General features: G+C 42.9%; 1 protein-coding gene across 2 annotated transcripts in view; it reads left to right on the top strand.

The window, feature by feature from the left end:
• Positions 1–1,079: 1,079 nt before the first annotated feature.
• KCTD1 (potassium channel tetramerization domain containing 1) overlaps positions 1,080–21,682 on the top strand; it is a 101,933-nt gene continuing 81,330 nt past the window's right edge. Inside the window, exon 1 of one of the 2 annotated variants that reach the window (XM_030967774.1) lies at positions 1,080–1,146. Coding sequence is in view for 1 of the 2 variants with exons in the window: in XM_030967766.1 (XP_030823626.1) it covers positions 1,275–1,283 (9 nt within the window). In the remaining variant the exon portion in view is untranslated. Of the gene's footprint in view, positions 1,147–1,242; positions 1,284–21,682 lie in introns of those variants that run through there. The other variant, XM_030967766.1, reaches the window with a different exon arrangement.

The raw sequence follows: 21,682 nt of genomic DNA, 5'->3' as shown, positions 1-21,682 counted from the left end.
GTAAAAAAAGGTGGAATAAGGGGAAAGTGACCAAGAGTAAGATTTGTAAATTATTTGTCTATTTACGGTTTCGTTGTCTTCAGGAGAAGGCAGCTGCAAGCTGCAGTGCAAAGAAAATTAAAAAGGCAAGGTTCCATTGTAATTGGGTAATTGGGGAAGGAAAGTTAGTAGCGTTTGGAAACATGTCACATGTACCTAAGTGGTAAATTCCAGGATTTGCTTACACGGATTTGTTTTATTTTAATTTTGCTGCTTAAAAAAAAATAAATATAGATAGACACATGTAGAAAAATTTTAAAAATGCAGTGCAACTCCTTCAATCTTTTTGCAATTCTGCATGGTTGAACATTTGAAATGAGTTTGTGTATCACCCCCAGGCATTGATTCAGACTCGACTGGGGCAAAGCAGACTCCATGTGCTTATTTTTATACACGTCATTTGGGAAGTTATATAGCCAAGGGAACAGAAAATGTGTTGCTCCACTGCCAAATTATCCCATATCCCTTGATCAAAACGGGAGGTGATCCTAATCAACAAGTTGTGAGACCTTAGTGCAATGGCAATGTCAGGTCAACTCGAGAAAGTGAAGAGACAGAGCTAAATACAAATAAAAAGAAAGAGAGAGACAGAAAGGAAGAAAGAAACAACCAACAATCCTTATAATTATCATCATCTGCTGCTTTTCCCTCTTCTGGCAAAGAAACACTCCATCCATTTGCAGAAATCGCCCGCGGAAACGTTACATCAAAACTAATCACAACGATTAAAATCAGCTTTTCTGTGCAAGAGGAGAGTAAAAAGCAAGTTGTAGGCTGGAATGAGACTGTTTTTTCCACCAAAAAAATCCGAAAAAATATACACGCGATATATATATATATATATCTTTCTATATGCACGTTTCGAAGGAGATCAATTTTATGCCCGTGTGATCAGTTAATTTAATTTAACTTTTATTTCGGAGATTGATTCAGACTGGAGGTAGAGACATGAGCTAATTGTATCCTGATCCTTGCCTTGAGGGGTTTCAAAGCCCTGGAGCAACTATTCTCTGTATTTTGCTCTGTCTACCTTAGCCAAGCTATTGCATTTCTCTCTGGTGTAGCGAGGAGAGCAGACCGCTGCCGGGAGAGAGAAATATCGGAAGTGTGAGTTGTGGGGAGAAAGGGGAGAAAGAAGGGGGGAAGGAAGGAAAAAAAAAAAAAAAAAAAAGGAAGGGGGGAGGAAAAAAAAAAAAAAAAAAAAAAAAAAAAAGAGGGACACTCTGGCGGCTCCGATGTTCCAGGTAAGGGCTGCTCGGGATTGTTGTTGTTTGCAGCGGAGGGTGCGGAGGGACTCGGGCGCCTCTCGCTTCCACGCATGTGCCGGGCGCTCGCACCCCGCGCGGGGACGCGGCGCGGCCGCCTCGCCCGCCGCGCTCCCCCGCGTAACCCCGCGCCCCCGCGCAGCGCCGCGGGGAGGCGGGCGGCGAGCGGCGGCGAGCGGCGGGAAGGAGGGAAGGAGGGAGGGGGCCGCGCGGGGGGCGCCTCCTTTCCCCGCCGCTGCGATGGGGGGACTCGGGCGCCGGCGGTGTGTGCGGGGCGGGGGGGAGGGAGGGTGGGGGGATGTGTTTAATTTAAACGTGAGTGTTTCCGCGCTGGGGCTGTGCGCCCGGCATTGTTCTCGCCGGGCTGCAGAAGGGGGCCGCCATTGTGTGTGTCTGTGTGTGCGAGAGCGGGAGGCACCTTCCCCCATGCCCGCGCCCCCTCCGGAGCGCCCCGCGGCGCCCTTTGTTGCCGGGGCGGCGGAGGGAAGGGCGGCCCCGCCGTTCTCCCTCCGCGCCGGGACCGCGGGTGCCCCCCGGGACCGGCAGCGCTGCCCCGTTCCCTGTGTCCGACGCCGGCCTGGATGAGGGAGCCCGGGTCTGCCGGCTAAAAAAAAAAAAAAAAAAAAAAATTTGAAAGAAAAAAAAGGAAGAAGAAAGCAAGCCGCCCGCCGCCTGTTTCCAATCAGCGCGGTACAAGTTTATGTGAGCGCGCCCCGCGGGCACCGAGCGTGCTCTGACTGTTCGGGGGAATTAAAGATGGGCGAAACGCTTCCCTCTCTGGGCGGCGGGGGCTGCCGAGGAGGGAAGGGAAGGGAAGGGAAGGGAAGGGAAGGGAAGGGAAGGGAAGGGAAGGGAAGGAAGGGAAGGGAAGGGAAGGGAAGGAGGGAAGGGGCCGGGCCGCCCGGTGCCCGCGGGCAGCGCCCGGTTCGCGGCGGGGGCGCGGTGCAGTTGGTGGCTCCCGTAATTGTTGTTCCCGGTCACGAGCCCACAGGAGAAGCTGGGCCTGGAACGCAACTTTCCAGCTTCAGCTGCCCCCGAGCTCCCGGGGGCCGTGGAAGGAAAGGGGGCTGTGCGCTGCGGGCGTGGGGACGGGGAAACTCCGGGGTGACCGGGGGAAGTTGGCTCCTTGCGCACGCTGAGGGCGGCAGGCAAAAAAAAAAAGGAAAAAAAAGTGTCGGTTTAATAGTTTCGGCAGTGCCCGCGGAAGGATGCAGGCCCCGCGGGTCGGAGGCACTTGGCGAAACTTCCCTGTGCCTATTCAAAATGACTGCGGTGATTTTGGTGTATTAATTGCGCCCGAAGCACAACACAAAATGTTCTAGCACACGCTAGAGGTCCCTCTCAGAGCTGTCAGACGTGAGGGTGTTTTCAGGTTGGGTTGTTCTTCATTATTTATTTTTCCCCGCTTTAACTGTTTGAATAAGACCGCTGTCCCTTCAAATGCCAGCGCAGCGTGCTTTGTTCAGATAAGGGTGAAGAAAGATTTGCGACTTTCTAGTTTGTGCCGTGGTTGTTTGGGCATCGGTTAATAAACTGCGCTCTTGGAAAAACGAACGTAAACGGTATTAATTTCATGCAGTGATTTATGAGTTTTGTTTGAAATAGCCTCACCGTTTGTTGTTGGGGCCAATTCCAAATTTTGTACTCTGTTTTCTCAAGTGAATCCTGCCATGGAAGTAAACAGCGTAAAACTTGAATAAGGATGCCAGGCAATGGCTTGTGGTTTTTAAAAGAGAAACATACAAGCAAGCAAAAAGCCAAGCATTAAGATTATAAAGAGTCAATAAAGATGATGGAGGTGACTAAAAATCATTGATCCCGAGAAATTTCCATATCCAGACCGTGTTAGAGAACTAATTAGTCCCCTCAATCTTCATGTATTACAACAATATTATCACCATTTTACGGATGGAGAAACTGAGAAATAAAAAGAAGGTCACTGACTTGCCTGAAGCCATATAGCAAATAAAAGATAGATCTGGAATCAGCTAGGACAGATTTAGATCTCTTGCTGATTTGCACTGCTGTAACCATTGATTTCAGTGGAATTCTTCTGGATTTAAGTCAAGTTTGGACCTTATGTGTTCCTCTGTCCCTTAGAAACACTGACTTAATGTAAATTCCATTTTGACCATGAGTGAATTAGATGCAAGATTTTAGGGGGCGTATTTGGTGTACATCCACTTTTGAAAGACAAATTGCAGTGAAACTTTAGGACTCGGTTGGCTTTTGATTATTCTTCTTTTTTTTTTCCTCAGTAGAGTTTCATTTGTCACCTCAGTGTAGTTCCCTGGTTGGGTTTCGATATTGTGGGTTTTTTTAAATGAACGATTTCCTCATGTCTAGTGCAGGTTTTTTTACTCAGGATTCTGAGAAGCATTTCTTGCTAGATGTCTCTGAATGAAACCTTCAGTTTTATGTTGGAACACCCTAAGAACGCCATAAGATTTTGTGTGAGGAAAACTTCCATTCATTGCAGTTCTCACTCAGGCAGAAATGAAAAATTGCGTGAACGTTGTTTGCAAAAAACAGCCAGGCTTTCCCCTGCAGAGTGGAAAGGCTGCATGTAGAAGACTTGCTCACATAGGCTCTTTATTGGGTTATGGTAAGTTTATGTATGGAGAAAATGCGATGTGAAGGGAAATATTCACTGATCATAACAAATGTTTGTACATTATTCAAAGTGGGGTCTCCCACAATTAACGAAATACCAAATCTGCCAGTCACAGTCAGAAAGCATTTCACATGAGCCCAGCTGGGAAGGAATGATAATTTCTGCTTTCTGTATTCCAACTACTTTAGAAATATTTTCAGGATACCATAAAGCAGACACAGATGTACAGATTGTGGTTGTACTACTTTACTCTTCATTTATTAATGTATGCTGGTATATACAAACTGCCTCCACTGAAGCACAATATGAAGTTCCTGCTTTCATGTCATCAGATGAATTTAGGAAGATGCTGGTACTTCAGGGAGCTGACATTCCCTCAAGTGCTGCTGACATCACTGCAGTGAGGGTCTGACCTGACATCCTCATGTGTGGAGAAGCAGGCATGGAATTTGGGTGTAATTAAGACTGTTCCACCCCCTCCCCCTGCTCCAATTTGAGCTTGTATGTCTGAAATAGAGAGCATTTAGTTGGGAATTAGCTCCACAGAGTGCATATGGTTTGTTTAAGACCTTGTCCTGGCTCCCTGGCTGAGCAGAGTTTTAACTGCCAGAGCTTGAGCCTCCTTTCTCATGTTCTGTGCAGTAAACTACTGTGCCTCACTTGCAGTACATGTTCAACTCTTCTCTTGTACCAGAGGAAAAATAATGTTGATCAGAAGCAAATTTTAGCAGAGATGCCTGCTGTTACTTATTTTGGATCTTTTTACGCTGTTGCAGCGGAGCCAAGTTGGATCTCCTTCCAGGAAATAAATTTAGTTAGTTGTTGGTTTTTTTCTGACAGAAACATAATTCTTACTGTAAATGGAATCTTTTCTGTTGGTCTGTGTTGCATTTATATTTTCTTTTTACAGCCTGGGTAAAATTAATCTCTGGTATAGTGCCATTGACTTCTGTGTTGTTTCACAAAGCATTAATTTGTTTTTCTGTGTTAAAATACAGATTTCAGTTGTCCCACTTTCCATAGAATACATTTTTCTTTAAAGAAACAAGTTTGATTTTAGAAGGAGACAAATATAAAATGCACATCTTCATTTTTATTTTGCCCACCTTTACTACTCGTGCAGGCAGAGATCTCTTCTTTCTCTACTTCTTTGGTAAATAAGGTTGAGTATGTATGTTTAGAGAATGTCTAGGCAGGAGAAGGGAGTAGCTACTATCTTCCCAGCTGATAACACCTTCAAAAAAACAGTAGAAGTGAAAGCCATTAGCACATTCCATATTGATGATGTATGCTGTAGCTTTAATAATCTTGGGTTCTCTAATGTGCATTTCAATCATGCTCTTGATCCAGAAATCAGATGAACAACATCCCATATCCAAATGAGCCAAAGCTGATGCTGTAGAAAGTTCAGTTGTAATCCCGTGTTTATGAAGTGAGTGGCTCACCTGATAACCTCTTCCTGACAGCTCCTCATCTGGCTGCCTTCCCCCACCGGCAGTGGAAGTCAGGGTTTGATGTGGTTGGCAGGTTTGTGCAGACTTTGCAGGTGGTTTGTAGGCAGCCGAAGTCTGCGGGTGAGGGATGCAAAGTTTAGGAGTGCTTGCTGGGACAAAGGACAACAAACCCTGACAAGTTATGTAATGGCTTTTACTCAACTAGTCTTCCTTGCCCAGTGCACTTATGGATAAGGAAAAGCCTTTAAAACAAACCCAAACGGAAAAAAACACCTCTCAACAGCAGTGTTGCTCAAAGATGATAGGAAAAGGAGATCTGTCTCACACAGGTTAATGGCTCTTTCTGCTTCTCATTCTCAAACAAGACCTTTACATCTGTGGTTGTTCCCCCTCAGCCAGCGTTTAAGACTCAGTTCTGCCTCAAACCTCAGGTTCAGGATAGGCATCTATGGGTTTTCCCTTATTTTCCCTGGCATAGTTCAGGATTATTTGCAGGACAGAGCCACAGGCATGTGCATCCCACTTCTGACTCTGTGATTGTGGTTGCCTCTATCTAACAGGCTGCTGGTGTGGGAACAGAACTGCTGTACTAGGCTTTGTCAGACCTCACCTGTCAGCTTTTAGTTCTCACAGGTGATCTCTGAAGCCTCATCATGATTGGATTGGGCAGAAATGATGGGAGGTTGTCTCAGGCAAAATATCTCCAGTAGACAGGAGGAAATGTTAGTATTTCTGCATAAGTAACAGGTGAAACTAAATCTGTAGAACAGTGTGCATCTCCAAACATTCATCTTTGAGGAGAGTGAGCTTGAGCTGGAGCCACAGCTAGAAGGCTGACGGGGCAATGGACAGTCTGTCTTTTGAAAGGAGATTAGAAGAGGCTTGAATGTCCTTTTTAGCAATGTGTAGTCTGCAAAGTGATATGAAAATTCCCTCTCAAGGCACACAGGTAGTGAATCCCAGAGAGAAGAGAAGTAGCTGTTCAAGCTAAATGACAATAAATGTGGATATAAACTGGGCCTGTTTAGGCAATAGTTTCCCAGAACACTTTCAGATGCATTATCTAGAAGATGCAGCATTTAAAGTGAGACCTTAAATTTGGCAATACTCTGTTTTGTGCATGCCTTTAAAACCTGGGCTACTTGGAGAATATTTCCAAAAAGGTACCTCAGTGACCTTAGTTGTGACCAATAGGCTATGGTTGATTAAGTTTTTTAATCAACATTTCTATCAGTGGCCAAAACAGTTAGCTTTTTAAAAGAATAAACACATTTATATAGATATGTAGATATATGTGTCAACAATCAATTTCCATACCCCAAAACCACTATTTATTTTGAATGTTATGTTCCTTAGATAGAATTTGAAAAATGCCAACTGACAGAAACATTTTTCAAAACACAAAATTTTTCACAGAAAAAAAAAAATATCTATTTTTATAATCAGTGAAAATTTTGCATAAGTTTTGTCAGTGGGAGGAATTTCTGATTTGCTATTCACATAGGATCCTTAGTTTATTTTCGTTCTAGCTGCAAAACTATTTCTATAGTTCTTCAATTTTTCCTAATTAGACCATTAATGCTTGCAGTTTTTCTATGATTTCTTTAGTGGCATTCACTTTATTTCCAACACATTCTATAAGAAGGAGAGGGGAGATTCAGCAAAGAAACATGAGCAAAAAGCCCATTTTTCTTTTCCTCACTTTCTTACAAACGTAACTTCAAAACATCCTCTCCATCATCCAGTCACCCAGTCAACTTTCAGCACGCTAATTTGCTTTCATGCCCAGTCTGTAAATCCTGGTGGGGCAGGACCATCTCCCCCCCTGCAGCAGAGCACTGCAGGTATTCCACAATTAATAATATCTGCTGCCATCAGTGTTGCCGGGAGAGCCGGAAGAGGAGAGGGGGCAGGTGTTGAGTATAACTCCGAATTACTGTTGCAAACCAAAGACTCCAGGGGCTGCCGAAGCATCTGAAAGTTTGCTTCCTGAGAGCACTTTGCCTTGAAACAGCTTTATTTCCCTCCGTGAACTGAACTCTGCGACAGCATTAGGTGGAAGAGGTGCTTACAAGGTGAATACAGGTCCATCAGCATGATCACAGAGATTCCAAGGGAAGGAGGGAGGAGCGCCCCGTTCGCCAGGACCTAGGGAATGGAATGAAATGTGGGTCTCTAGCTAAAATACCGATGCGAGTCTCCCCAGGATGCTTTCTAAACAAGGCAAGACTCACCAAGAGGTTAAGTTGCCCTAAGAGATGTTGATGGGCCGTTCAGCACAGGGGACCGGTGCTGAATAATTCACAGATCGTTATCATTTCTGTAGCCCATTATGTACTCATTACACCCAATCCTTTCTAGACACTAAAGAGAGATAATCCATGCGCTAAGGACCACTCCCGCAAGGTAAACAGACATTCCTGGCTTGCCACTAACAGGCAGGTGTGACACCATTTATCTACAGCAGCCTGCTCTGCTCTAAGTGGGACGGCAGGAAAGGGGTTGACAGGCTTAACATCTGTATGGGAGAGGGCCAGAGATGGCAGGGCAGCTGTCCCAGCTGGTGGCTGGAGATGAAGTGTGATAGATGAGTAACGTGATGATTGACTCTCACAATTAATAGACAAATATAATGTATAGAGGTTAAGAAAAGTTTTACAGATTTATGGTTAGATTTTACCCCCTCACGTGGTTATCAAGGGACAGCTGGAGTTGAGACGTCTGGGAGGGCCGGCTTGTTAACATCTGTATGGGAGAGGGCCCAGAGTGATGGACAGCAGGGCAGCTGTCCCAGCTGGTGGCTGGAGGTGAAGGCTTGGAGACCATTACAGGAGAAAATGAGAAAAGGGCTGACTAAATGGGCAGAGGACAATTTACACCCTGGCTATCAAAGGAGGCTCACAGATGCAAGGAAGTTAGGGAGAGCCTTGAAGACTGGTGAAAGTCCAAGGGAGGAATTCAAACAGAGTCAAAAGGGAGACACCAGCCTATGTGGACAAACAAAAGGCCAGTGGGTTTATTCTAGGCATTCAGGAGATGGTCACTGACAAGATCCAGGTGAAATCTTACATGGATCTGCAGCTTGGCTCTGGAGAAGGGGAAAAGAAACAGTGGAGTTCAAGATGACTGCAAATGTGAGCTGAGAGACAAAATGAGAAAGTGCAACCTTCCATATCCTCCAGCTTTTCCTTACAGTGGCCTCTGTGGTATAAAAATAGCTTGGGATTCCTGGAGGCAAAATGAGGACGTGATTTTTGCTATTAGCAGAAAACTGAATTTCTGAGGCTTGGTAATGCTTTTTCAAGGAAGAGACGTCCTGAGGAACCAAGAGGCAGGAGCGTTCCTGTTTGGGAAGAGCTCTGGTCAGGAATAAAACAACTCTTTCTCAGGTGGTTCTTTCAGGGAAAACTGTGGCTCTTAAGAGGCATTTTCTTTAACTCAAAAATCTGTGTTTATTACTGCCCGCATACAGTCTTTCCTTTTTTCTTTAGTCTTCCTCAAGTACTTGCATCAATGTCCTGCAACTGAGAGTTCCACAGGTTGCTGAGAGATAAGCTGTGGAGTGATATCCTTGTTCATTTATAAGCTAATGCCTTTTGTAATTCCATTAGGTGCCCTCTTGTTTTATGAAGGGCATCTGATTTCTCCTTCACACCATTCATTATTTTATATACCTCAATTCCATCATCTTTTACTGTTTTCCTTTCTAAATGAAATAGTTCTGGTTTTAATCTTTTTGTTTAGAAATACCCCCACATGTCTCTAATCTTTTTTTGTTGCCTTTGGCTATCTAGTGTAGCTATCTATCACTCCCATCTTGCTTCTCACTGGATCTTTTAAAGCTAGTTCCAAAGTCATCAGCGTGAAAGAGACTGAAGGATGGTATTGTGGTTAAAGTACATTACCGAGACTCCAAATTTCTTCTTCCAGATCTCCTGCCCTGTGACCTTAGACTAATCACTTGGCTGCAGAGTTTCACAATTTCCCTTTTAGTTCCAGAAAATACAACAGGGAAATCTCAAGCAAAATATATTAAGTGTTTCTCCATGTCTAGATGGAAATTATTCTAGATGCATAGCCATGTTAAATGTAATGGTTTTGGTTGTTTTTCCACAAGGCAGCTGCATGTGTGTTGAAATTTGTAACTTCTCCCTAACTCTTTGATTGTATGGCGCTTGACTGTTTCCTATTTGTTACACTCCTCTGATATTAGGTTCCAAGCATATTCAATTAAGTAATTTCTTTTTTGTTATTTTATGGTGAGCTTCGTATGGAAAGTATGAGTTGCTAGCAATTTGGGCCAAACAGACATATGACTTTCATGTATCCTTGGGGATTTGGAAAGTCAGCACAGCTCTGATGAAAGTGAAAAACAGGATGAAATTCTGACTTTTTACATGTAGGACACAGCCTGTTCCTGGGAGACACAAGGTACACCCAACTCCCACTCATACTTCCCACGTGTGGGCTCTAGACCAAGGTATTGCTGGCTTGCCTGCAGTCTACACAAACGAATTATCCAAAACCTGTCAAGTCTCTTACAAGGAGCATAAGACTCACCCATCTGGTTCCCTCCTCTGGCGTTTACAGCAGGGCCTGGCTGTTACATATTTTTAGCACCTCTATCACTCTCCAAAAGCCCACATCAGGTCTGGACACCTTATTGCCTGGGCGTGTCATCTGGTGCCTCATTTCAGGCATACAGGAGCCAGGAGCACTCTGGATGGGTGTACATTGCTGTCACAGCGCCACCCTCCAAGGAATCTCCCCAGCACACACCTTCCCAAGTGTCATCGCTTGCTGCAACAAGGTCATGTGTCAAGCAGTGGGAGGAGAGATCTATGAGGTGTCTGAACTATAAAAACCTTTCTTTTAAAATCTTCTTGTCCCACAAAAGATGCTGGAAAAATACACTTTGAGAGGATGCTATTCCAGCAGAATGACAAAAGCAAGCTGCTTTGACATTTCTAGCATAAAACTAAGGAAAACTACATTGTTCTTTTCACTGCATTTTTTTTTGTCTGCTTGTTTCCCCCCTAGCCCCATAGCTCCTTTTTTTTTTTTTTTTTGCCTTGGTGTCCCTCTTTCCCTTTGTAAACAGATAGTCAGCTCCTGCTTTCATGAATCCCCCAGACAGCACTGTCTGCTCCTTCCTCTGGAGCTCAAGCCTCTGTACGTATTCCTGTGCAAGCCCCAAGAAATTTGGTGCTTTTGTGGTCTCTGTGAAAAGAGGCCAATCCTGGAAGGGTCCTGATAACCCCATTCAGGTCGATAGGCTTGTTTGTGTGATTAAGGATAACACATAAGGATGCTCAGGGGTGTTGAGACATCAAGAATATTTGCAGCTTTAAAAAAGAAAAAGGGTGGTTTGGATTTTGGTGGAATTTGGAGTGCTTTGTTTCACTTATGCCTTATAGCTGGCATTTTGTCATAGCCTTGTGCTCACTAGCATTCCCATGACACACGAACATGCTCAAAAAAAACTTCCTGTGAGAAGTCAGTGGGCTTCATTAAATTTTCAGAGTTTAGAGCTGTGATCCTCTTTGCCCCTCTCCACGGGCGGCTGGCCCTGCCAGATTCTGATTGCTTATGTGGACATTTGATAAATCTCACTGTGGACTACATTTGCTCTTTCACCCAAACAGTCATCACACACATTTTCCTAACACTTTAAAATTATGCCTGCCAAACATTTTCTGATGTAAAGTTAAAAACCATCTATTACTGAAGTGATTTTTCAGCCCTTGTGGGGATGTTTTTCTTTCTTCTTTTTTTTCCTTCTTGTGTAGTTCAGATAGTTTCAAGCTCTTTTAAACAGGCTGCCAAGGGTCAGTTTCAAGAAAAAAATTTCTTCTTTAGTTTTATCCTAAAAAGTATGGTGGTGCTGTTGTTTTCTTTTATGCAACCCCTTTCAAAGCTGAATTCCAGTGAATGTAATGTTGTCTTACTGCCATGGCCACAGAGGACGTAATACAAAGCTAGAGATTGCTGCTTCTCTGTAAAGGTGTCAATCCTGCATTTATATCAGGAAGGAGACTTTTCCCATTGACTTCAGTCAGCCACAGCCAAATAGGGCCCACTCCACCATGCTGAAGTTGATGACACTCTCTGAAGTTGGGGACACTCTCTCTGAAGTTGGGGACACTCTCTCTGAAGTGGCCTCCACCGTGTGCAGTGACATTTGTGCCCTGCTGTGCTCCTGAGATGTCCACACTGGCAATGATGTGGCTTGAAGGGTGCACAGCTCCCCCCTGGCTGCCATGCTCACCTGCAAGGAAGGGAACTGGGATGGAATTGGATCCAACTCATCCAGACTTGGAGCACTCCCAGGTTCCCCAGTCTAAGCTGGACCTGTGTGACTTGGTTGCATCTTTGCAGTCCAGTGATCTGGTGTCTCTCATAGCCAGGCTCTACATGCAAACCATTTGTTCATAGTCAGAGCTTTGCCTGACCCTTCCCTAATTTTTCCTCCCTGTACAGATCATATTCCTCCAGCCAGTGTGTGAGCAGAAGGCAAGATGTCTCTTCTTTCTTCCCTTTCCTCCCCTTCTCAGCGCCCTGGGCATTTTCCATAAATGCCTCTATTTTTCCTCTGGGTTCCAGAACTGTGCATGGTTTTTGAAACTGATTAAAGCAGTTTGTCCTACCATGGCAGAGAGATGCTAAAACAAAGCATGTGTGTCTCTTGGTCTTACACCAGGATTTTTCTTAATCTTTTTCCCAGCTACTTGTTTAGCAAACATGGTTAAACAGGATCATGTTGTAAAAAAAAAACAAAGCAAGTCTTACCTTTCTAGAGACCACCAGCCTGATAACACACACAGCTTTTTTCTAAAACCCTGCTAGTGCCCTTGAACTCACTGAAGCCTGCTTCAGCATCGAATGGTCTGACCAATCTGAATTTATCATTTCCCTTCAAAGCGCCTTGGCAGGACCTTTATTTGAAATCGTATTTTTTGCTTGTTTGTGTCACAACTGCACTTCATGCAGTTTCTGGAAGTGTAGAGACTTGGGTCTGGGCCAGTCCTAAATAAAGAAGCTAATACACAATTTCCCCCCCAGCCTGGTGAAAGACAGGAAATACAGAACATCATATAAAGCCTCCTCGGGTGCAGATAGAAGCCTAATAACAATATAACACTTAAACTGCACTGCCATTAAAATATAATCCTTAAAATTTCTTGCATTTGGAGGGAGGAGAGAGTTGCACAGAAGTGCAGAGAACGAGTCAGAAGTGGAGGCATTACAATCTTTACCCTCAACATGGAACTACTTAAGGTTACGGTAATTGCATCACAGAAGGTATGCATACCCTGAAACCAAAAAGGAAGCAGGAAGGCTAGAAAAAACAAACACAGCATGATGAACCAAACAGGTAACCTCAGGAAAAGGAAATCTAGCCCTGGCTAACCTAAAAGACAGGAACGTAAACTGGCAAGGGAAAATGAAACACGGGAAACAGGAGGACTGAGAGGATATTTCAAATGCAAAGAGACACATTTCTACAAACAAACGAGAAATTAAAATATCTAAAACAGAATTAGTGAATTTGCTGGATCAAAGGGGCAGTTAAAAATGACAAGATACAATTATAGAGACTACATTATATCCTCCCATCAGTCTTTACCAATTGAAAATGCAGTCAGTCTCTAGATATTCTATTTAATTACTGTAGATGGGTGCCTGTCAAACACTGAGGTATCAGAAGAGAAACTGCAGGATTGACATGCTAAAGTAACAAACCTCCCAGAGCAGATGGCATCAATCAAGACTGATAGCTGTTAACAAAATCATGCAAGTTCCCCTTACAAATAGGCTATTCTGCTATACCAAAGCAACAGAACATTGCATGTATTTTACTTTAAAATCAGGATCATCTCAACCAAATGAAAAAGAAAGAAATGTTGAAGTATATGTTAGCAAACTAAAAAATCTGTTTAATGCTAAGCATGGGTGATCCAAGTAACAGCAAAACATGCCTTTTATAATTTCCTAAAAAAATCTTGAAGTTCTCGGTGATTATGCAGAACCATTTAATATAAAATTTTAAGGAAATTTCAGAAAGTCTTTGATAATTTATCTCAGAAGATGTTGTTAAGAAAATCTAAATCATGAAGTGAGATGTGAAATTCTGCCCTAGATCTGTTTTACAAAACAAAGGAACTGTTGCAGGAATGAAAAACGAAAGGTTGGCAAGGAAGCTGGTAGAATACTTTGATGAATTATCAGAACAATAAGGTGGGACGTATAAACATAACAACATGGGGAGAATTATCTGTCCCCTTGGTCATCCAGGGCAAGATGACTCTGAAAAACTTGGGGTACCAAATAAACTGAGATGAAGTTTATTTATGAAAGTGGCATTATTTTATTGCTTTGCCAACATGGAAAGTGCCAAATATGAGAGGAAATATTTTGTGTTCTCTGAAAACACTTTCAGGTTATGAAAAAGCTCTCAAACCCTCTTACTTTCTTTGTCATGTAAGAGCAGAGCAGCAGTGGAAGGGGCAGGCTGGTGCTCAGTCCCCTGAAGGCAAAGCTGGAGAGGCTCCAGGCAGCACCAGAACCTGGAGGGCAGCGAGAGGGGCCCCTCTAACACAGGCAGGCTCCTCACCCAAGTGAGCTGGTCTGGTCACCCTGCTGAACAAGAGTTAAGCACAGAATGGACCCAAAATGCACCAAAAGAGCTGGTTTGTTAAGTGAGGAGATGGAACATATCATAAAAGTAAATTATATAATCAATGCAGTTGGGAAAATAAATTCAGTCTTTCATTTTGTTCTGCCACAATATTAGGAATTTTTTTCTGTAGTAGTAGTGTTACTTTGTAAAAAAAAAAAGCTAGTGTTATTCCTTGAAGATTCAGGTTTTTTAAATTCTTGGCTAGAACTGGCTGCAGCATCACTTCTGCCTATTTCCATGTTTATTTCCATGTTTATTTCCCTGCCTTTGCATACTGAACCAGCCAGGGCAATGATCTCACACAGATCAGAAATGCAAAAGGAAACATAAAGCCAGAAAGTCTACAGCTGATAAGAGGAATTATATTTTGATACTAAATGGAAACTGCATGGTGCAGGATGGACTAGATGACCTTTAATGGTCCCTTCCAACCCAAACTATTCTATGATTTGAGGATTCTATAACTGACAGCAAATTGAGCTCAGCCTGGATTGGCACAGTGAGGTTCACCCAGGGTTGGTCCTCAGGAGAGACACAGAAGAGAAGGCTGTACAAAAATAGGACTTAGTGTCTTACAACAGTTGTGATCCAGTTTTAGGGAGAACTATACCATACTGCCATCACATTTTTTCCTATAAAAATGACTAAATTTTGTAATCCAAAGGTTCCTTTCACTGTTCTTGTGCATTTTCCTTCCCTTACTCCTGCAGTGATCATGTTCTGCTGCAAAAAGTGTTCAGTTTGTTGTGAGTTATTTGAAATTTTGTCAGTCCTGGAGTGGGCAAGAAAGAAATGGAGAGATGCTTGAATAAAGAGAAGTCCTCATTTATAGAAATGAATAGAACATGATTAAAGCAGTGAATAAGTTCCTTTCATCTCACACCAAATACAGTATTTGTGGGATGTCAGGATTATGAATTTCTCGTGAATGACTGAAGTTCAAAATACTCCTATCTGTAATTTTGTAGCTAGTGGCACTTCAGGGTCCAGGAGTCACCAGAGGAAATTACAGAGAGGGAAATCCTTTAGAGAAGAAACTTATGACACAAATCACAGCAGAGAAACGGAATTTAGTTCCAACACACAGTACATGCTTTAGTCTGCAAGCTAAAAAATAATCATATGAAACCTCTCTGCCTAACCTGATCTACAAATAAAATCCTTTTAATTCCTCCACCTTTCCCTGGCAAAGAGTAACATTACAGGTAAAATGGTAGATACCTCCAGGGTGATATTACCGACACTGAATTTTTTTATTATCTAAAACAAAACAAAAAATAAAAAAGAGATTGCGTTTTGTTCTTCTTAATCAGTGTCCCCAGTGGATGCTTCTGATCTTCTTTAACAGAGTATTTTAGAAGAAACTGCATTTGAAAGCCCAGGATTTGACTTTTGTTTTTTATAACAGGACTGATAATCTTAGGTGCAGAGTTGCTAAGCTCTGAGAGCACTGAGATTCCAGGCTTTAGAGACCACCAGAAAACACAAAGCATTCAATATCCAATGCCTTCCCACAAGCTCTCCTACAGAGACTCCTGGGCTAACACCTCTTGCTGTGTGTACAGGAGAAGGGCAAGGAGGAAAGTGAAAAGTCACATTGCACAGTTTTCTGTTCCCAAGCACAGGCTGTGTAATCTCCACACTTTGGTGCACATCTTTGTATATTCTGGGATTAATGAATGTGGCATTCATACCTGCCAGTCACAAAACATCAATTTGCATGCTGCTCCAAGCATCCCTGCCTGTGCCAGGGTTTTGTGGAGGTGGTCAGAACCTCACAGGATTGGACATGTTGGACAAAAATTGCTATATTTAGCTATGCATAGGGAGTTCCCCTGTTCCCTTAGGTATGTAGTACTTTTGCAACTTGATGTAATAGTGAAGGCATTTTCAAGTGTTTTCAATAACTTCTTCAATCCATAAACTGATCACAGAGCAGGGTAAAACTGGTTGCTAAATAGAAAGCCCAACTACATCCCAGCAGACTGGCAAACAGAACAGCAGGAGTCACTGTCCTGAGGCAAAGAAATGAACACCAAGGTCTGTCCAGAATTAAAACAGAGCAGGTAGAACCTTCCCGAGTCACTCACAGGGAAGGACATGGTTGCTCAGTGCACCATGCATTTGTGAATGGTGGGAAGATTATGAGCAGACAGTTAAACAAGGAGTTGTATTTTTGTGTTCTGTTCTGAGTGAAATGAGAGAAACAAGTTCGCAAAAGACACAGAGAGTCAGCCATAGAAGTTGTGGATTTGTTTTCACTGTGCTAAAAAACTCATTGCTAAATAGGAAGCACAACTACATCCAAGAAGACTGGCAAACAGAACAGCAGGAGTCACTGTCCTGAGGCAAAGAAATGAACACCAAGGTCTGTCCAGAATTAAAACAGAGCAGGTAGAACCTTCCCGAGTCACTCACAGGGAAGGACATGGTTGCTCAGTGCACCATGCATTTGTGAATGGTGGGAAGATTATGAGCAGACAGTTAAGCAAGTTGTATTTTTTGTTCTGAGTGAAATGAGAGAAACAAGTTCCCAAAAGACGCAGAGAGTCAGCCATAGAAGTTGTGGATTTGTTTTCACTGTGCTCAGAACCTTTCTTTTGCTATGAGCAGATGACAGCAAAGTCATCGTAAAAATTATAATTATTTGAATAGAAAACCTCTAAATTAATATAATGTTAGTAATGATATTGGCCACCTATCCTGTTGCATTTTTTAACAGCAGATTTCAAAGTTTATAAAAAATAGGTATTTTACTTTGAATGCATTTTTCAGAGAGGGTAACTGCTGCACAAAAGATGGAGTACCTATCCAAATTCAGCCAGGAGGCAATTGGCTGAGTCAGGAATAGAAACCAGAGTGCCAGCCCAATGAGGAAGGCATCCTAAAACTAATGGAACCAAGCAGAAATGGGAACAATGTCCCCACATTTCAGCACACACCTTTTTTTTTATTTAAGATGAGTATTTAATTAATTACTGAACTGGTGGCTCTGCCATTCCTCTGCAGAATGAAAACAAGCACTTAAACAAGTCTCTCCTGTCAACCCCACCCAACACCTACTCAGTTACAACAGATGGATGAGTGCCACAGACCAGATGTCAAAATGATCCCAAATCTGAGGCTGCACAAGACGCTGTAGCATGCTGCAGAAAAGAACCGCTCCTGCAGTAATATTATTGAAATGCCAGGTTGCACTTATCCCTGTTAGAGGTGATGTGCACAGAACCCAGACAGCAAAGGCTGTAGCTGCTGCCACAGCCTCCTGAAATCTTTCCATCTCTTTTAGTAGTCTTGCCTAAATTTTGTTATCTTCTGAAAGTGGGAAGGTTTGCTGGGAAAGGAGATAGAAATACCTGGCTGGAGTCCAAGAGGGATGAGATGGGTGTCTCCTCTCCTTGGAACAGCTTTGATTACACCTGCTTTGTAGTGCCTACTAATAGGGCTGCTTAGGAGGCTCCTGGCTGTCCTTGGACATCAGCCTTGAAGGACAGGTGATGTCTCTTCTGAGGCACTTAAAGTCTTCTCCTTGAAGAGATTCAGATGTGGTGTGGACTGGGATGTATGTATGTGAGGAAGGTATGAAGCTTTTACATTTACATAGGTGCCAGCTTCATACAAATGGTTTATGTAATGTTGTATCCATTGACCACTTTAAGCCTGAAGCAGTGTCGCCTTCTGGGCAAACCTGAGGGCCTTGAGGTTGGATGGATGGCCCAGAGTTACTGGGCTTACCAAAGAAATTGGTCGCTCTCTGTGTCTGTAGCTTGGCATGATGACCTGAGCCAGGAGAGCTCCCCTGGAACTGTGGAGCATCTGTAGTTGACACAGAAGAGTTCAGATGAGCTCCAGACGTGCCTTTGCAAGCCTAGTTTGACTTCTCCCAGAGCAACAACTCTTGCAAACAAAAACTTGTTCAGTGGGACTGGCACACTCATCCCAGAGCCCTGCCATAGTCTCAGCAGCTCAGACAGGAAATATGTACAAAACAGTTATCTGACAAGAAAAGGTTGTCAAAACTGAAGTTTTTTGCAGGAGTTTTTCAGTTTTGATTAAATCATAAAGGGCAAAGCCTTCTTAGTTAAACTAAATTATCTAGAAGTACTGAAAGTCTGCTGATTTGAGCAACTACATAGGAGAGCCTAAACACCTGGAACCTGGATAAGGCAGAGGTTCACCCTTCAGACCTGAGAATGGTTTTCCTTTTGTCCTCTGGATTTGAAACCACAAAACTACCATTTCTCAGATATGTTTCTGTCACACTGTCCCTGTGCTGGAAGAATTATTTTGGGTACAGAAAAGGGAGTCCAGGGAGATCATGGATGACACTGTTTTACTAATTTTAATTTAGAACCCCTCTGTGTGTCTCTCTTTTTCAGAGTATTTAGCATTTTGCAGCATTCTGCCCCAGTTACATGTAATGAGCACTTTCACAAATGAGGTCTCAAGTCATTACAGTCAGACACCCACAGCAAAAAAAAAGTAGAGGGTTTTTGTGCCCACTTTATTTGGTTTAAGTTGCTAGTCCAGTACCCTAACACAGAAACTTTGCAGCAGAGCCAGGGATATAATCAAAGGATGTATCTTCAGCTCCAGGCAAATCTGAGACAAACTGTCGGACTACAGATGCCTATTCAATGAGTCGCATCCATCCTGGGCACTGAATGAGGCAAAGGCCCTGTAGAAAAAGGAGGATGTGATTAGATCATTAAGTGCAAAAGAAAATGTGGCAGTAGGAGAAGCAACATAGCTATGCTGACTTTAAGCTAATTAGTGGGGAAACAGATTTATTTTAGCTGTGGCTGCGTGGAAGGCTCTAGTGTTGGGTAACTTGTATTAATGTCACATCTCTAGTTTGGTGAGCAGACTTACCATATTCTCTTTGGTGCCCACAAACTCTCAGCAGCATAAGAGAGTCAGGATCCCTTTTCAGATCAAAGCTCAATCATGTTTCTGCTGCCTTGTCACGTTCTCTTTATGTTCAGCACACGCATGGGATCACACAAGGCAAGGCAGGCATGGCCTGAAATACCAAGGCACTACATGTAAAATGGCGGCCGATTCTTGGCAGCAGAGTCAGGAATTCAACACGTTTTTAATATTCTGTAGGATCTTTGTTTTCCAACACTAAAGAATAGAATCTATTCCAAAATCCCTACAGTGTCTCTGTGCATCCCTACATTTTTGATATTATGTCCATAAGGCACAAGGAGCTAATCTATGTTAATCATTAACCAACTCCAGAACAATGACATGTGAGTGCGAGTTCTTTGTGGATATTGGACCTCATTACTGTGTTCCTTTTGGAGCAGTGACCTCACCATTTTGGCTTGTGTTGCATCAACACCATCTAACACTGTAGCAATGGAGGTACCAGGGGGTTATATACACGGTTATTGAATTCTGTGTGCTTTAGTAGAGGTTTTATATGTTGCATAATTTTCCAAGACAAAATTTTAAAGCTCTGATTCCCAAGATGGAAAGCAGTTTCTGTCATCTAACCAAGATCAAGGAGGTGATGCCCACTTGTATTTTCACATCAGTGCAGCTGTGCTAACAGTAATGAGTCTCTATCAGTACAATTGTTGGTCAAAATAAAATGAAAACTTCCTCATTAATCAGTCATGTTATTAAAACTGTCAACAGACAAGTCCTGATATAGTAAAGGAAGCCTAGTAACAGAGGACAGGAAGGGATATGGGAGATCTTCTACAGTTCTGTAGTTGATATTTTGTACTAGTTGATTAGCAGATCACTAGAACTTCTTGGAATCAATATTTTCTTTGTGACACTTATGTTTGATAAAGTGTTGGAGAGAACAAGGAATAGTAAAGAAGAGCACCAAGCAACGCATATCGACTCTCTAGGTAATGATGATACCTTGGAGTCAGAGAAGAAGGGATGGTCTGAAAAAGAAAGGAGGAAGAAAATACAATGGAAATGTGAGGCATAAGAGAGCAATTGAGGAAGTTACTTGATGGCTGAAAAGTGCCAAATATGTGTCGCTGGATGGCTCTGAGTTCCCAGTGAAGGCCCCAAGTGAAGGTGCAAATCAGAGCTTGAAATGTTTTCTATCAATGCCCTTCCCACCCACAGTCTGTTGCCAGAGCCAGTTATCCATCCCTTATCATCCAGCAGCCCTTCAGGAGCCCTCGCTAAAGGCAAAGGGAAGGAGCATCTGAGGCCATGGTTTCTGTGGCTCAGAAGACTGATTTCCCTTCATTTAAGGATTAATGTTTTTCACAGTTCTAAGGATGACTGCTCAAATGTTCTTAATCGTGTGTGTGCTTGCCTGATGGGAAATGTGCAAGAGCATTTGGGGACTGTGGCATTGGTACATGGCAAATGGCCATTAACAGAACAAACTCTGCCTCTGGCAAATTAACTTTGCCCAGAGCTCTAGAGGGGTTTTTGTATTGGTGGTGGTGGTAGTGGGTTTATTTTAAAGTGAATTTATTTGATGAAATAATTGAAATGAAGGACATAATTTCAGAAGTTTTGTGAGGATGGAGTCCTTCTTCCCTGATGTGTGCACTTACTTTTCAGTTCTACTTTCCCACTTCTGTTTGCCTAGGCATTGGCCTGCATCCTTTCATGTGTATTGCCTCTGATGTCTGACTCATTATGGCAACAGAAATGTTGATGCCAGACCCAGAAGCAGTACTTAAAAACCTGCTATTCTCTCTCCTTCAAGCTCAAAGCTAACCCAGTTTGTGGCAAATGAATGAAATGCAATCATTTGGCACCTTGTCCATGCATCAGTTTGGAAACATAGGACTTTTCTCCTCTGCCCTTCTGTGTCTTTTTCTATTTGACCAGGCTGCCATAAAGACCAGTAACTCTGGGGTGTGGAGTTTAATGATTGGAAAATAAATAACTGGTTTAGTGCATTCTCTCTTGTGTTGCCAAGCCTCTTCTCTCACCTCCTAGTATGTTTCCCATTGTCTCACATCTAGGATTAAAGAGATTCCTGGATTTAAAAAGGGAAGAACAATCATCCTTTATGTTTGGGATGAAGGATACTTAGCCTTTATGTTTGAAGTGGAGGATAAACAGATAAGGCAGTAAGAGAAGGGAAAGGTAAAACAGGACTTGAAAATTATTGCAGCCTGAAAACTCAAACCCAGAAGTCAAGTGACTACTCCCAAACACACTGTTTAAAAAATAATCCAGGTTTCATCTCTTTCTTCATGCTTTGTTTTGGAACATCATGTCATCATGAATACCAGAGATTAGCAAGAGCTGGGCAGTGTTTTACCCAAACACCAGCAAGGACACGTGGCTGAAAGCAGAGAGATTCCCCCACACATAGCTAGGGACAACAGTCCTGGCAGGACTGCAGTGCTTGTTGCCTCCTTGAGTAGAGCATCACAATTGTTGGGCACCATGTGCCAAAGTGAGGAGCTAGAACCTCCTGAGGAGGCAGACAGGGTTACAGAAAAATGAAGAAATTTAGAGAAAGAGGGGTAGAATCATCCTGTATTTCCCACAGATATTACTACTGTTTGTTCAGCTGTTTGTGTGGGCCCATAGGAACAAGAGAGCAGCCAGGGATTCTCCCAGAGAAGTGTGGGAAGTAATCTATCATGAGATGTAATCACAGCTCAGAGAGGAAGGGTTTTTCTTTTCT

This window comes from Camarhynchus parvulus, chromosome 2, assembly GCF_901933205.1.
Source record: "Camarhynchus parvulus chromosome 2, STF_HiC, whole genome shotgun sequence".
NCBI lineage: Eukaryota > Metazoa > Chordata > Aves > Passeriformes > Thraupidae > Camarhynchus > Camarhynchus parvulus.
The sequence above is the reverse complement of the archived record's forward strand: the minus strand, read 5'-3'. Positions and strand labels throughout refer to the sequence as shown.